This window comes from Hirundo rustica, chromosome 20 (genome assembly GCF_015227805.2).
Source record: "Hirundo rustica isolate bHirRus1 chromosome 20, bHirRus1.pri.v3, whole genome shotgun sequence".
Taxonomy (NCBI): Eukaryota; Metazoa; Chordata; class Aves; order Passeriformes; family Hirundinidae; genus Hirundo; species Hirundo rustica.
This window is the reverse complement of record NC_053469.1, coordinates 4,625,420-4,641,218: the sequence shown is the minus strand read 5'-3', so window position 1 is coordinate 4,641,218 and position 15,799 is coordinate 4,625,420. Positions and strand designations below refer to the sequence as shown.

The window sequence follows — 15,799 nt, the reverse complement described above, 5'->3', positions numbered from 1 at the left end:
ATAAACACCATCACCTGTTGTGTTTTGGCCTGTGTAGTCTTGCCTTCTCTGTGACTGGATGGCTCCTTGTTTGATTCAGATTCATGATTTTTTTCAGTGGAAAAAATAGCAGTTTTAATTTATTGGTTCTATTTTTGTATGGCCTTGTAACTCTCCAGTTCCTTGGTGCTAATAAAATGCTCTTTTTTTTTTTTTTTTTGCCTAGTGTGTTGGAGCCCAAAGGGCAAACAGCTGGCTGCAGGGAAGCAAAATGGCACCGTGGTGCAATATCTGCCTGTAAGTATTGGTGGTGTTAAGGCCTTATGACTTTTCAGGAGATTGGATTTTTGTTGGTTTGGGTTGTTGTGGGTTTTTTTTTCGGTTGGTTGATTGATTTTTTTGTATCACAAACTACAGAATTTGGTTAGGTGGCACGTGGTGTGAGCCATGTGATGCTCTCCAAGTGCTTCAGTAATATTCAAGTGTCTTAGGCCAGTATTTGGTTTAGTTTAAGGGTTGCACTGGTCACTGAAGTCATGATTTCACAGTGGCCCTTGATGAGTTTTAAAGAATGGGTGAGTTGCTCTAAGCCACTTCTCTGTGCTTCCTGCAAAAACTTGTAATTGAATTTGTTCATTGCCTTTTCTGTGTATTTAAGAGTTGTTTTATTTGCAGAATCTGCAGGAGAAGAAAGTAATCCCTTGTCCTCCCTTTTATGACTCGGACAATCCTGTTAAAGGTACATCTTTTTATTACTTTTTAACTTATTTTCTCTTTAAAAGTATTTTACTTGTTCTTCCCCCTGTTGTCTTTAGTTAAAGCAACTGTATAGTGCTGGTTATGAAATTACAATGTGATTTTCTGTGATTCTCAAGCTTGGTATTTTAGGAGTTAGTTGCCGTTTGTCTGTCATTTCCTTTGTGTGCTGTGCACAGTTAAAATCAACGAGTGCTTCTGGCTGAGGTATTTCCTTTCTCTTTCAGTTTTGGATGTCCTTTGGATTGGCACTTATGTCTTTGCCATCGTGTATGCAGAGGCTGATGGGACACTGGAGATGTCTCCACAAGTGGTCATAGCCATATTGCCTGTAAGTGCCAGCAGTCACAGTGACACAAGTGTCTGTTGCTTGTTCCTGACTTGTTCGTGACAATGGCAAGTTGCTTTTGTTATTGGCATTGGCACCACATAGAATTTGAGTTTGGTACTGCTGTAAATCACGGGATTGAGGTTGGGGGATTAAGTGGAGGAAGTAGGATCCACCTGAAAAATCAATGAGTAGTCTGTTCTCTGCTGAGATCCAATTATGATACTATTGGTGTGCCCTGATACTGTCAAATTTAAGGGAGATTACTTGGTTTGTGCATTGACAGATAAATTATCAATGTTGATCTTACAGAAAAAGGAAGAGAAGCGACCAGAGAAGTTTGTGAATTTCATGGAGCCTTGCTACACGAGCTGCACCGAGAGACAGCATCATTACTTCCTCAATTTTGTTGAGGAATGGTGAGTGACAGGAGTCATGGCAAGGTCCTTCCCTTGGTATGCATGTCTGATGTCAGTGCATCTCCATAGATTTTGTCCCTCCTTACAGTGGACTGTCATGTTAGTTTTAACCTGTTTGTGTCCATGCCTACAGGGATCTAGTTCTGGCAGCTTCAGCAGCTTCCACAGAAGTCAGTATTCTTGCCAGGCAGGGGGATCAGGTAAGATTTTTATTCCATTTTTGGAATATATTTTGTGCTGCATCTCTGCGGATGTCTATTTTCTCTCCCTAACCTATATAAGACCTGAAATCCAATGAAATTATGATTTTTTTTTAAGACATCCCAAAACTAAACAAGCTTCTAAATTGTACAGGATCTTAAGATAATTCTTTGGTGAACAAGAGATGTGTGTTGTGAACCAAGTACCAGAAGTCTTTTTTTTCATTATTCACTTGGCAGTCTCAAAATTTGGTCAAACTCACTATAATAAGGTGATTGATGTGAGGTCATCAGTTGAAGTGAAGCACTAAAAATGTCTGACCTCTGACATGTAAGGATGCATGAGAAGTCACACACAAATCTATGAGGGACCCTGATCTTTCTGGCATTTGTTAATCTGACAAATTTGAGTAGCTACTCTCTAGCTGGTGTTTCAGCTGCTGTAGGCTGGAGTGCTGAAGAAGGCTGGTCACAGGAAAGCAGTAGTTGATATAATAATAACTTTACTTCTTGCAGAACTGGGAATCGTGGGTTTTGGAGGACTCAAGCAGAGCAGAACTTCCTGTGACTGATAAAAGCGATGACACTCTGCCCGTTGGTGTTGCTGTAGACTACACCAGTAACATGCCCATTGTGATCAGTAAGTCTTGTTAGTCTTTCCTGTGGAGTAGTCCAAAAGTTGAGTATATTTGATATTTTTGAGGGGCAGCTTTGTGCTCAGAGCTCTGGGAAATTATTCTGAAAGGCAGACTGACATACCTGCTGTTTTTACACCAAACCCATGGCACATGGCTTTACTTCTGTGTAAGGATTCAGTGGCAAAGTGTAAAATACAGTTCTTTCCTGGAGCTTTCAGCATCCTGGGATACGACACCAACAGACGTGACAAACAAAGCTCCTGCGTTATGTCTGTGTTCCCCAGAACTGGGATTTCAGTGAGTTTAAAGGAGTCGTGTTCTAACACCGGGGATTTCAGGCTGCCCATGCAGCGTTCTTTATTCTTGTCACTTATGTCCTTTTGCAGAACTGTTTTGTATCAAGTACATTTATATGGATCTAAAGGAAAAATGGGTCGGTTTCAAAGCCAGAAACGGCAAAGATCTCTGAGGTGAATGCGTAGGTTTTAATTCTGCATTAAAGCACAGGGTCTGTACTGCCTAAACCCTGCTGTGCTCTACATCTCAGCTGCATTATTGCTGTACCTTCTGTGCTGCCTGAAGGCCCTTCAAAGTACCTTGTCAAAGTCTGAAACTGCATCTGAGCTATTGTGTTGTATCTTAGTGAATTCTGAGAATTCTTCTTTGAAGGCCAGAGAGAGATGGAAATAGAGATGCCTTCAGGCAGAGTGGAAGGTACTGCAGTCAGGAGTTCCTGAAGAGCACAGGAGGGTGCCAGTTAACTAAGACCTTTACCTGAAAGAAAACCTACAGTAGGGAATTGAGGTCAAACGTTGTACTTGAATGCCAACTTGAATTTGAAGCCTTTTCTCTGTTAATCCATACAGTTACTGGATTAAGAAATCTGTCAGGACAGATTTTTTAAAGCCTGTGTTGTGCTGCCTCAGAGTTTTTAAAAAGGATTTTGGAGAAGCTTTATGCTAACACATTCTCTGTGTTCTGACACAAGAATTTGGCTGCACATTAATTGGCTTTGCAGTTTACAGCAAGTTTAGGTTGCAGAGAAACCTGATTTGTCCTGGAGCTTGTCCCCAAGTGGAAACTGCTCTTCCCTAGCATGCTTTTCCTGAAGAACCAATTGTAAAGAAAAATGGCCATCCACTGCATTGCCTGACCATGATCATAGCAGATTTTTCCTGCACTCTGGATGTATTAGGTTTGCATTTTTGTGTTTAATTAAGCACAATTAAATCATTACAAAATTTTAGAAATACAGAGAGTGTTCCGGGACCTTTAACTGTGCTGAGAATTTTTTGTACTGAAGCAGACTCACAAAGCAGCTGCATAAAACAGAAGTATTTTTTATCAGTGGTTCAGATCACAAGGATGTTTGTTTGATGTTGGCTTTCTTTAAAGTTAAAAAGCTTCCTATGTAGCAATTTTGTTCTGTAGTTTATGCATATGAATGTTAATAAGGGCCCAGTGGAATATGGGGTTTGCTGAAAGGAATTGAAGGAGGGAGCAGAGTATCAGCGAGGAAAAATGATTGCTTCAAAATCAGAAAAAGCTTGGCACAGGAATTGATGGGTGAAAGTTGGGCTTTGTCATTCAGGAGATGACATTCAATTGTCAAAATAACCCTTTTATGAAACATCTAGTCAGGAACAGAAGGGAATACAAAAGGATAAAGAAAGAGAGCTGAGCACTGACAGAGAAGCAAGAGAACAAAGATGCAAATGAAAGCAAGAAGGGAGAAATGTAAGAAATACTGTGTGAAGAAAGTCACATGAAGGTGGCAATTCCAGTAGGAACAGAATAGGAATCTTTGACTGCAGGACTTACATGTGTGGTCTCTGACAGGTGATGAGAAGATCCTTTCTCCAGCTCCAGTTCTGATCCTGCTCTCTACGGATGGTGTGCTTTGCCCATTTTACATGATCAACCAAAACCCAGGAGTCAGGTCACTTCTTGTGACCCCGGAGCCACTGCAGTTGGTAGGGGAGAGAGTTCCCAAGTCAGCAGGTAAGTGCTCCAGGGGCAATGGGGAACACTTGGATTTGTGGATCTTTGTCATACTGATCTGTCATTTGTTCAGTAGTCAAGACACATGTGTGGTCACAGAAAATATGGGGTTTTTTTTTTCTTTATAAAGATAATGGGGAGCAGTTCTTGGGTGTTTTGAGCTCCCAGCACTGTGTGAAATTACCTAGTCCTGTTCATCAAACGACAGAATCATTTCGTTTGGAAAAGACTTCTAAGATCATCGAGTCCAACCTTTAAACCTGGGGTTTTTTTGGGATCTCAAGCACTTTGCAGGCTGCACATTTAGACTTTCCTGTGCAATCAGCATTTGGAGAATAGGGTCAAACCAGTTTTAGGAGGCTCTTTGCCCAGCTTTGAGCATGGCCTGCGCACTTCACAGAGGTGATGGTTTTCCTCCATGACCACAGGAGGTCATGATATGAACCAAGGTGTTTGACTGCAGCAAAATCCTATTTAAACAAAATTCTGTTTAAATCCTACTCAAAGCTTTCCTCAGCACTGTGAATATTGTGTCAGCAGGTGAAGAGGAGTGGTTTTGTTTGAGTTACAGATGTGTTGCCCTGTGTAGTGTGATGTAGGTAGGTAAGATGATTGTTTTGCTTGTCTGCATTCATGGAGAAATAATTGTAAATGCACCATTTTCTTCCCTGTGCCCAAATTTGCTTCTCCTTCCCCAGCCAGAATGCTGTTGTTTGGCAGCCTGCCTTCCTGCAGTGCTGGCTGACTTGTGTGCTGACTGCTTGTTTTATTTGAGGTGTCAGGAACCTCATCAGAATCAATGGAGGAAGGTGAATTTTTTTCACAAGAAACTGCAGACAACATTAATCTGGACAGATTGTTGTATTGATCCTGACTTCTTAACAGTTGCTGTATCACTTGCTGGGACTTTAAGCCCAGCTCTGCCATCTCTCTTCCTCACTGTCCAGTGAGAGAAGCATGCTGAGCTGTCCCTATCAAATAGATTTGGCCTTGCAATTCCTTCTGCCATTAGTCAGTGCAGCCAAATGAGCCTCCCCCTTTCCCATTTGTCTTTCTGCAGGCAGTACTGCCACAAGTCCAACCACTCCTGCAGCCTCTCTAAAGCCTGACACGGCACCGGCCGTTGCTCCTGCTGTGCCCACCTCAAGTCAGCCTCCAGCAGGGAGTGGAGCAGCTGCTTTTTCCTTCATGCCCTCAGCTGTGAAGACTCCTGGCTCCACGAGCAGTGATCCTCCACCGTATTCCTTTGCCACCGATGCCTCCAAGCAAGCCCAGACTCCTGCTCTGACTGGAGCAGCAACATTCTCCTTCTCCTCTCCTTCTTCCAAGGCATCCATGCCTCCTGCTTCTATAGGCAGCACTACAACAGCTGCTGCCACCTCCTTTCCTTTTGGATCCATGAACTTTAAACCAGCTGCAGACAGCTCGTCTGGGCCATCACTCTCCACAGCACCTGCTGCACAGAAGTCATCTTTTGCACCTTCATCTTCTTCAGTCAAAGTGAACCTCAATGAGAAGTAAATAGATTCAGCAGTGAATGCAGGGGCTGGATACTTGTTAGGTTGCTGCAGGCATGGATAATGTATGGTCCTTCTGAAGATGGTGTCTGGCTTTTTCTCTTGTCAGCAGTTCCCAAGAAAGCACTGAGGGAGCCCCTCTTTATCCAAGAGTGTCGTGGCTGTGGAAAAAACCCTCAGTGCTTCCCATGCCAGAGGTTATGTTCATGGGCATGGTACTAGTCAAGGGACAGCGCCAAAAATTTAGACTGATAAATTGCCAGAGACTTAGAGGGGTTTTTATTTCTTTGTTTTATAGGCATCAGTGATTCCATGCTTTGGTTTGATGCAAGTCATGGCTAAGGTCTGCTGGGAAATCCCTTCTGTCTGGGACTGCCTTAGTGGGGTGGTGATAGCACAAGTTTCTCTGACAGCTTGTTGAAGGTTCCTTACCTCAGCCTGAGAGGAAGCTGGTGCCACAGCTGGTGGATTGCTTTGCCACTCTGTGTTCAGCAGAGAAGGTGCCAAGCTTTTTGGTTCTGTTCTTAAATGGACGCTTGCTCACTGAGCACAGGATCTGGAATCTTCAAAGCTTGTTCGTGCTGCCTGAAAAAAACTAATATTGATTAGAAACTAGGCAAAATGGGTTTGAGTGAGTGTTCTCAGATGTCATATACTCACTCTTCCCTCCAACTCCTGAGACTTGCTCTGTATTTTTAGAAAAAGTGGTTTAAAACACAGAGCTATGTTAATTGGAGTTGCTTTTTAAGGAGAAGAACTTTCATTTAAATGCATCCTAAGAAATTTCTGGTGGTTCATATGATTATTTTTGAATTAGAAAAATCTTCACTACACCAGAATCTGATGGGAGCTCTTAGGGCTTTTTATATTTTGTGTATAAAGCAAATGATACGCCAGTGAATTGGCTGAATATTTAAATTGGCTGCCTTGAGGAACTGAGTTTGCAAATGAATAGAAATTCATATTTTCTTGCAGAATTTCTGTTTGAGCCTTATTCTGAGGATGACACTTGAAGGGCAGCTCAGAATTGCTATAGTTGGAACAAAATGACAAGGTGCATTTGAAGCAGGGCAGTACTTTTTGCTGGCATTTAGCTTTTGCTCATGGGATGATCTAAGATGGAAATCTTTGTGCTTCCATGTATTCAGAAATTATCCTGAATGGCTCCTTCCCACCATCTCCAGAAGCTACTCGTGATTTTGGATCTGGAGCTTGAGTTGTTGCTGATGCCAGGGGATGCTCATTCATTTATTCATTCATTCACTCTCTCATTCATTTATTCATTCATTCACTCATTCATTTATTCCTTCTGTTGCAGGTTCAGTGCTGTAGACACCTCTTCTCCCGCGAGCAGCAGTGGTCAATGCACTTCCACGATGTTTTCCTTCTCAACCAGTTCTAAAACTGCTCCTGGAGGTTCTCTGAGCCAGTCCACACCAGTCACAGCCCCTCCTACCACACCGCTCAAGACTTCATCCCCTGTGCCTGCCACAGGTAGGAGTTTGATCCCTGTTGTTGGGAATAATGCATTATAAAAAATGTTATAAAAGTTTTAGGACGCAGGGAGCTTCATTTGGCTTCTTTCTTGCTTTTCCTGCTGTTTTTCCTGCTCCAGAGGTCCTCCTGATTGGCACACCATCATAATGTGAATCACTTTGTCTTGAAACTGAGGTTTTTCCATTTGTGCTCTATTTCTCAGAGAGCCATATGTGAAATAATTATATTCAGCTGCTTAAGTTTGCCCAGAAGTTCTGGCGTTTTCAGTGCTCTGGGCAGCCACACAAATCAGTGTCTTACCTTCCATCTGCATTGACTACAGTTCAAAGTAGTCACAGAGAGGTTGGATGGAAGTGAAAAGGCACCTGAGGAAGGTGTGTTCCTGCACTGGGGCCCATAGCACTGCTGCTTTTGGATTTGATAGTGGTGATTGTTTCTGATCACAGCCTGTTTCCTCAACCTTTGTCTAAGTTCATCAGTTACTGTTGTTCTTACTAAATTCCAGTGGCACGTCCTGCTCAAACTGCTCCTTCAGCTCCCTTGGTACAGAAGACACCCAAAATCACCCCGTCAGCAGCAAAGCCAAGCTCTACTCAGGTAACAGGAACTTGACTGGCTTCTTTGGAGGGTGAATGTTTTTCATGGCCCATGAATTGCTTAGAATTCCTTGGACTGAGCTAGTGTTCCTAGGTCAAAGAATTAGCTAACTTCTGATTTTGAAATAGGAGCAAATTTGTGGTTCTAGACAATGTTCTCTGCATGTCTTTAGAGAGCTGTATTTTGACCTGTGTTATAATCAGAGTGTCTCGTGTCTGAATGGAATTTCTAACACCAGCCCTTTTTGATATTCTAAGCACCCTGTTGCAATGGATATATCCTTAATATTTGTTTTGGTTTTGTATTTATTTTTTTTTTCCAGGGCAAATCAGCACTCCCCAGCACAGCTTTAGAGAAACAGACCCACCAGTGGAAGGAGTCGGACCCTGTCATAGCAGGAATCAGGGAAGAGGTGAGATTTTCAAGCAGTTTTCTTCATAATAACACACAAACACTTCAGTTCAGCTCTGTTCTGATGGAATCTGTAAGTAGTTTAGGAATCAGAATGGGAATTTTTCCCAAGATGATCGGCCTGGTTTGTAGTTGTCATTTGTGTGTCCTGTTCAGTCACTGTGCTGAGAAGATGGAATATTCTTTCCTGTTAATGTTCAAGAAGAATTTCCTGCTCTGGCTGCAAAGTGACCGGTGTTTATGGTGTAGTTGAGGCATGATCCAGGAGCTGAGACACTTGTTCCAGACCCTGCTGTGTTTTCAGTGGCTGCCCTTTCTTCCACTTGGCTTTGCAGATTGCACATTTTCAAAAGGAGATGGAGGAGCTGAAGGCCCGGACTTCCAAAGCCTGTTTCCAAGTTGGAACTCCAGAGGAAATGAAGATGCTGCGAACTGAGTCGGAGGATCTTCACACCTTCCTCTTGGAAATTAAAGAGACAACAGAGGTGAGCAGAATATCTTCAAACTGTGAACCAGCAGTGACTTCCTCACCTGAGGTTCCTCCTTAGCCTGCCACAGCTGAACTGTAGATGGAACATCTGACTCTGCTGTGTTAATGAGGGGGTGACATTTGCCCCTGTGCTTTCAGGCAGATGCTTGCAGAAGTCCTTGTGCTAGAGATGGCATTAGAAAATGTTACTTTGAACCTTGCCCCATCTGTTCTGTTTCACTTTGCAGTCACTTCATGGAGATATCAGCATTCTGAAGACAACCCTGCTGGAGGGATTTGCAGGGGTAGAAGAGGCTAAAGAACAAAATGAGCAGAATCATAGCTCGGGGTATTTACACTTGCTCTATAAGAAACCTTTGGATCCCAAGAGTGAAGCACAGCTTCAGGTATGAATCATGTCAGCCAACTTCTGATAGAGAGCTTTAAATAAAATAAAACCTAGGCTTGTGTATGCAAGTGCCCAGCATTGTTTTTCTGCCCTGAGTATTTGCTGTTTCAGTAAATAGTCTGTTAAATGTGTGGTGAGCTTTGGTTTCCATGAGTTTGCAAGAGGTGCTGGAAATCCTCTCCTGAAGCTCCTCTGTGTTGTTGTCATTTGCAGTGATGATTCAAAACTCCTTCTGAAGGGATGTAGTTCACCTGAGATCCAAGTCTATTCTAATCTTAGAATGTGACTCTTGACATCCTGTTCCTTCTCAGCCTGTAGTGTTTGCTCAGGGATTTCAGTTAAAAGAATCTGTTTTTTTCTACACTTTATAGAAGAGTTCTTGGAATTATTTTTATCTTCAGCCAAGTGCCTTATGGAACAATTTGATGATTTATTATGACTTACAGAATTGTGTGGTTAATTTCATGGATGGTGGAGCATAAAGCTTAATGATATTCTAAAAGCTGGGGCACAAAGGAAAATAACCAGCACTACATAAAGAGGCTTTCAAAGACAAGAAAGAAAGTAGGGGTGAAGCACTTTTTGTTACAGCTCTGGTGATGAAGGCTATTTAACCCTAAGCAAAATAGAGTGAATGTGAACTACTTGGTCTTTTATACACTGATAAATTCCCCTCAAGAGGTTTGACTGGCAGGCTGAAGGCATAATTGAATATCATCTTTGTGGCAGTAGGTATCAAGACCATGCATGCAGTTATTAGAAATCAGCTGACACAAAGTAATTTCTTTTAGGTCTGATCTCTAATTTTCACCTGGATTCTGTTGATTGATTCACAGTCTTAATTGCATTGCTTTGATGTCCAGCATGTCTCTGTGACATTTAAAGCTTATGCTTGCAAGTTCAGAGAGATGATAATCATGAAGTATGTGTTCCACTGTGTAGAGAAAGGACCATGAGGAAAGAGTAACACAGTGGGAGAGAAGTGGAAGTGGATTGGAATGGGAGGAGAGAGCTTGTGAAAGTCTGCTTTGAGAAAGCTCTGTGCTGACTCTGAAATTTTGCTCAGTCTACATCATCCCCATTCTCCTGGGTGCAAAAAGCTCCCTTAGGCAGCTTTGTGTCTTAGTTTTCAATGAAGTTCTCAATACCCTGAGACTTTTCTAATGTCCAGCTGTATCAATTTGGTATCCAGAGAGCTGCTGCCATGTTAGTGCTGGAGAAAAGGAAACCTGGGCTTGGCAGTGTTTAACACTAAGCCCACAGCAGGACTGGATTTGCTTTCAGGTTGGAGATGTCCCACTAGAATTCCATGCTCTATCTTGAAAGCATTTGCAGTGGGATTCTTCCTAGGCTGTGTTCCTTGGCTGCTTCATTGGATTTAGGTGAACATTCTGTTGAGATGAGCTGAACCCAACAGCAGTTCCCATTTCCATTTTACAAGGTTGGAGTTCAAGCCGTGGCCATCCCCTGCCAGGCTGGAGGGATCACAGGAATGAGACTGAGCTCTGGTTTGTTTAGGGAGCAGAGGTCTCTGGCATAGCTGCTGCAGTTGTGCAGCTGTGTGGTCATGGATAAGTCACTTTACTCTCTGTCCTTGCTTTTTATTTATCTTTATTTTCCTACCTATAAACTCAAATTAATTCCTCGCCTTAATGTGGGCGGTGTGAGCATTTGTGAGTGCTCTCATGAATCATAGTCTGTGAATGCTAATGTTCTAGAGCCGTGTGAGTAGCCTGCAAAGCTTTGATCACTTATAATTGTTAGAAGTTTCAGTGTTGTAAGATGGGACCAAATGACTCATGTTCTGGAAGTGGCATTTGAAATAAGGATTGTTTTGTGTAATGCCTGCTGTTTGTGAAATCCTTTTTGTAAAGACCTGGCAGTGTTTTGTAAATATTATGGACATTACTCTTAGTTGAGAACTGAGGTGAAATGTCCAGGCCAAACCCTGTGTGTACCCCATTGATTGTTACATAAGTTTTCACCACGTTGGGTTCTGTTGCGCTGGTGAAACTTTCCAGGCAGAAATACTGGCAAGTGCTCTATAGCTTGGACTGAATGAGCCCCAAGAGTCTTCATCTTCTTCAACTGAAACTGAGATTTCTGAAGAGAATTTAAAACTCACTCTATTTTGCATGGCAGGAAATCCGGCGCTTGCACCAGTACGTGAAGTTTGCTGTTCAGGACGTGAACGACGTTCTGGATTTGGAGTGGGACCGGCACCTGGAGCAGAAGAGAAAGCAGAAGTAAGTAATTGAAACTGGAGTACAGAACTACATCAGTGAATTGGGAATTAGTCTATAACCACCAGACAAAGACCTTTTTCTGTTTAACAATATGATCTTTTTCGAGGGAGCTGGGAGTAAATCTTGGCTCAGATGCCTAATGGGAGCCAGAGGTTCAGACAGACTCTGGATTCATACATGCTACGAGCTCGCTGTGTCTCTGTGTACAGTGCAAATGGTGCTTATAGAAACAGTGAGTTCTGTAGAAGTGCATTGGTGGCAGCTAATGAAACCTTTCTAATAGATAAAACATCTTGAAGCACATGAGCTGAGTGAATAAACTGGCAGCATATTCAAAGGAGAAATCTGTATTTGAGATGAACTGAACTGCTTTGGTGTTTGACCTCCTTGAGTTTCAGTAGCCAGGACCACTAAACCATTGGTGTTTGCCTGCCTGTGACTCAGGTGCACGCAGTGCTCCTTATCCCTGTCTCCTGATCTGATCTCTGCAGGCGCCTGGTCGTCCCTGAGCGAGAGACTTTGTTCAACACCCTGGCCAACAACCGGGAAATCATCAACCAGCAGAGGAAGAGACTGAACCACCTGGTGAACAGCCTGCAGCAGCTCCGCCTCTACAACCAGACATCTCAGTGGAGTGTTCCCAGTGATACCTCTCTGAACAGTGCTCAGAGGTATGTGGAACATGAATTCCTCCTTTTCTCTTGCCCCCAGCAATGTGCAAGGGTGCATCCTCTAGAAAATGATGTTTTGTGGGCATGGTATGGGAGGACAGGACATCCTAAAGATTATGCTGGAGCATGCCCAGGTAATACAGAAGCTCATTAGTCGTATTCTTGGACTGTTTGATGCTTAGCAGAAATTTCCCCTCTAAGTTTAGGGGACTAAATGGAATAATAGAGCCTCCAGACTGAGATACTGCTGGTTGTCTGTCTGACTTCAGGGGAAGAAGTGAATGTCCCTTGAAGTTTCCAAAGCAGTTAAACATGCGTTACACAGTATCTAGAGGAGCCAAGTGTTCATCCAGATATGCCAGTGGCTCTAGTGGCTACTTTGGCCTGATTTTTGGTTGGTTTCTTTCTGCTGCTGATGTTTTTTCACTGCTCTGCCTTGTCCTAGTTTTGACAGTGACCTTGAAAGCCTGCGCAACGATTTGATGAAAACTACTTTGAAATCACATGCCAAACCTCTGCCCAAAGCACCTGGTAATTTATTCTTTCTTCCTGGCATTCGTGCCATAAATGTGAATTACTTTTTTTTTTTTGACTTGCAGTTTGACTGTGGACTAATAACTGTCTTTTATTTTCCAGCTAAGTTATCCCCAGTGAAGCAGGCACAGTTGAGGAATTTTCTAGCCAAGAGGAAAACTCCACCAATTAGATCTACAGCTCCAGGTAAACCTTTAGTGACCATGCTAGTCTGGTATGCCTTCCAGGAGGGTGACTTACTTGCTTTGGGACTGAAACCTGAAATTAGCTTTTGACTACTCAACCCTCCTTGTCCTTTCCTGTTCTCCCCTCTGCTCTCAGGAGGACTTGCCTTCAATTGCTGTCTGTTTGAAGGCTGTCTTTCCAGACAGTTAAGAAGTCAAATCCTGTCAATGCAGGAGTAAAACAAGCTAGTAGGAGACCATCCTGAAATAGATTGCATTTGTCATGGCTGTTACACTGGATGATTCCCTCAACTTAATATTGAATTTTGGTTTTATGTTGCAGCAAGTTTGTCCCGATCTGCCTTCTTGTCCACGAGATATTATGAAGATTTGGATGAAGTCAGCTCAACATCCTCAGTGTCCCAGTCCCTGGAGAATGATGATTCCCAGGCAGTGGACCAGGAAGAAGAGGCTGCCCCAGTCCAAGTCCCTCGTCACGCTCCTGTGGTCCGAACTCCCTCGATCCAGCCTGGTTTGATGGCTCAGTCTCCGTCCTTTGGGAAGCAGCACCTCTCCCTGGGTACTTTGTGTGAGTTGTGTCTGCAGTGTCTCTTCTCAATGTGCTCTTGTGGGTACCTTTAACTGCTGTATAATCCATTGCCAGTGCTTCAGGCCCTGGAGAAATGAGATTGCAGGGTACAGATTTACAGTGCCAGGTTCCCAGGAGCAGTAACAGAGTGGCTTTGTAACCTCATGAACTTGAGCTAAAAGCACTAAAACACCTTGACTCGCTGATTGTGTTTTTGTGATAGCCTGGTTCTTTCAGATTACAGTGACCTAAACTATTGCCTGATGACTAAGAAACTGGAGTACTGCATTTGCTTGACATGACCAAGGTTAAGAGTTCTGAGCTCAGTAAGAACTGCATTTGCATACACTGAGTTTTGCTTGTGCAAGGGAGGTTTCTTTAATCTCTGCAGCCAGAGAGAAAAATAGGGTGTCAGCAGAAGTGTCTGTTACAGCCAGCTGAAAGTCCCCTAATGCACATCTGAAGTGACATCTGTTGAGACTTACTAAATTCCTTGGGATATACCAAAATCTGCTGGGGACAGATTGTGTTGATTGTTTGAATGGCCTGCACACCACTCCTGTCAGAAGGAAGCCGTGTACTTAGAGGAACTGCAGTTCAGCAAAGGCTTTCAAAGACTCCCTGATTTATAGAGAAACATTTAACTAATACTTTTGTTGATTTGTTTGTTTTTTAGTGCCTACACCTTCAAACAGAATCATCCCACAAGGGGCAGACAGCACAATGCTTGCAACAAAGACCGTGAAGCACGGGGCCCCTGCTCCCACTGTCACTGTTCCAGCAGCACAAGCAGCTGCTGCTGCAGCTCTGCAGAGGCAGATGGCTGCTAACCAGTCCCCAGGTAAAAGGATGGCTAATTGCCCAAGTGACCTCTGAGCAGCTGAATGTGGCTTTCGCAGGGATTTAGTGCTCTCAGAGGAGGAGATCATCAAACAAAAAGTGGCGCACATCTGTAGTTGTTGCACCTCTGAGCTATCCAGTGTTTCTTTGTCTTCCTTTTCCCTGTAAGCAGCCAGTACAAAATACATCATTTCACTTAACAAAGATGTTACAAAATAGGAAAGAGTGTTCATAGTAATTAGATTTGGTCAGCAAAAACCAAAAAATGTACCAACTATATAGATTGCTGCTCACTTCTTTTGTCCTTAATGAAGCCTGAGGTTCCAAATGTTTCAGGCCAAGTACACTATATATGTTCTAGAATCTTGGATGGATCTTTTTGGAATTACTCATATTGATTGAAATGAAATGCTTAATATGGAGTTTGTCTTTACATTTTTTTTCCCCTGTTTTTTTCTGTCCCTTAAAGCTGTGAGCACCTCCTTGACTGAATCCACTCTGAAGAATGTTCCTCAGGTGGTGAATGTTCGAGAACTCAAGTCTGGTGCACTGACTCCAGCAGTCTCTGCAGTAATAGGGTGAGTGAGTGCTGCCCTTCTTTCTGGTGGCCTTTGGTAGCGTTTGCACTGGAGCACATCGGCCAGTGGGGAGCAGTGGCAGTGTTTCACGGAGTCTGGCTGTGTAAGACCTAAAGTGGGTGCATTTAGACAAGAGTACTGGGTTTGTGGATTGAAAGAAAGAAAGATCTTTCCAGGTCATTCAAGGATTTGCTAATGGGTTGTCCTGAACAAATGACAAGACCAGTATTAACCTCCTTCTCCATTTGTCTGTGAAATGCGTTTATGTGCATCCTCTCATTTTGGGATTCAGTGATTTTACTGCTAATAGGAAATTTGGCCCTGGTATCTTTCCAATCACTACCTCTGTTCTACCTCTTTCAGTGAGGGAATTGCAGCCCTCTGTCACTGAGTGTGGTCTGTGACTTTAGGCTGTCAGATGTTTTCCTTCTACTCGGTCATCCTTTGCAGAGAGAACCTTCTCTGGAGTGATGCCTCTTCTGTCTGTTCCCAGATTCAACCCCTGAAGGGAGGGAGAACTGTGCTCCAGGCTTTTCTGGAAACTTATCTCTAGTTTTGACCTCAGAATTTTGACTGAAGGGTTGAGTGTCACTAGGGGTCACTCACTTTGGACCCACTACTGAGCTGCAAGGCTCTTCCTCATGAGTAAACCATGAACGTTGACTTCTGCTATTTAACCTTGAATTTGTTACCATTTCTTGTGAGTTAGCTGTAACACTTGGCTTCCCTACCCCACTTCCTGCAGACAACAGCCAGCTCAGCTCATTCCAGAGATTTCTGCCTTATCACCAGGCTCTGTCACCAGCCTGGGACTAGGCTTTTTCCCTGTCATTGTGATGACCTTGAAACTATCTTTGCTTGAAGTTCCTGCTGTCGCTTAAGACCAAGGCAGTGCATGGCCAGCTCTGGGCTGGGGAGGCAAGGGCACTACTGAAATTCTGTGCAAAGTTGGTCTT

The 15,799-nt window shown here is 43.3% G+C and overlaps 1 protein-coding gene across 4 annotated transcripts in view; it reads left to right on the top strand.

Annotated features, from left to right (window-relative positions):
• The window catches only part of NUP214 (nucleoporin 214), a 38,709-nt gene that overhangs the window by 3,201 nt on the left and 19,709 nt on the right, over positions 1–15,799 (top strand). For 3 of the 4 annotated variants that reach the window (XM_040083336.1, XM_040083335.1, XM_040083338.1), the window contains exons 5-24: positions 206–276; positions 655–718; positions 963–1,066; positions 1,376–1,482; positions 1,616–1,682; positions 2,199–2,322; positions 4,160–4,321; positions 5,382–5,838; positions 7,157–7,332; positions 7,841–7,932; positions 8,255–8,344; positions 8,679–8,828; positions 9,061–9,219; positions 11,364–11,467; positions 11,959–12,138; positions 12,584–12,669; positions 12,775–12,858; positions 13,180–13,425; positions 14,102–14,266; positions 14,735–14,843. In XM_040083336.1, coding sequence (XP_039939270.1) covers positions 206–276; positions 655–718; positions 963–1,066; positions 1,376–1,482; positions 1,616–1,682; positions 2,199–2,322; positions 4,160–4,321; positions 5,382–5,838; positions 7,157–7,332; positions 7,841–7,932; positions 8,255–8,344; positions 8,679–8,828; positions 9,061–9,219; positions 11,364–11,467; positions 11,959–12,138; positions 12,584–12,669; positions 12,775–12,858; positions 13,180–13,425; positions 14,102–14,266; positions 14,735–14,843 — 2,797 coding nt within the window. The remainder of the gene's footprint in view (positions 1–205; positions 277–654; positions 719–962; positions 1,067–1,375; positions 1,483–1,615; positions 1,683–2,198; positions 2,323–4,159; positions 4,322–5,381; positions 5,839–7,156; positions 7,333–7,840; positions 7,933–8,254; positions 8,345–8,678; positions 8,829–9,060; positions 9,220–11,363; positions 11,468–11,958; positions 12,139–12,583; positions 12,670–12,774; positions 12,859–13,179; positions 13,426–14,101; positions 14,267–14,734; positions 14,844–15,799) is intronic. The other variant, XM_040083337.1, reaches the window with a different exon arrangement.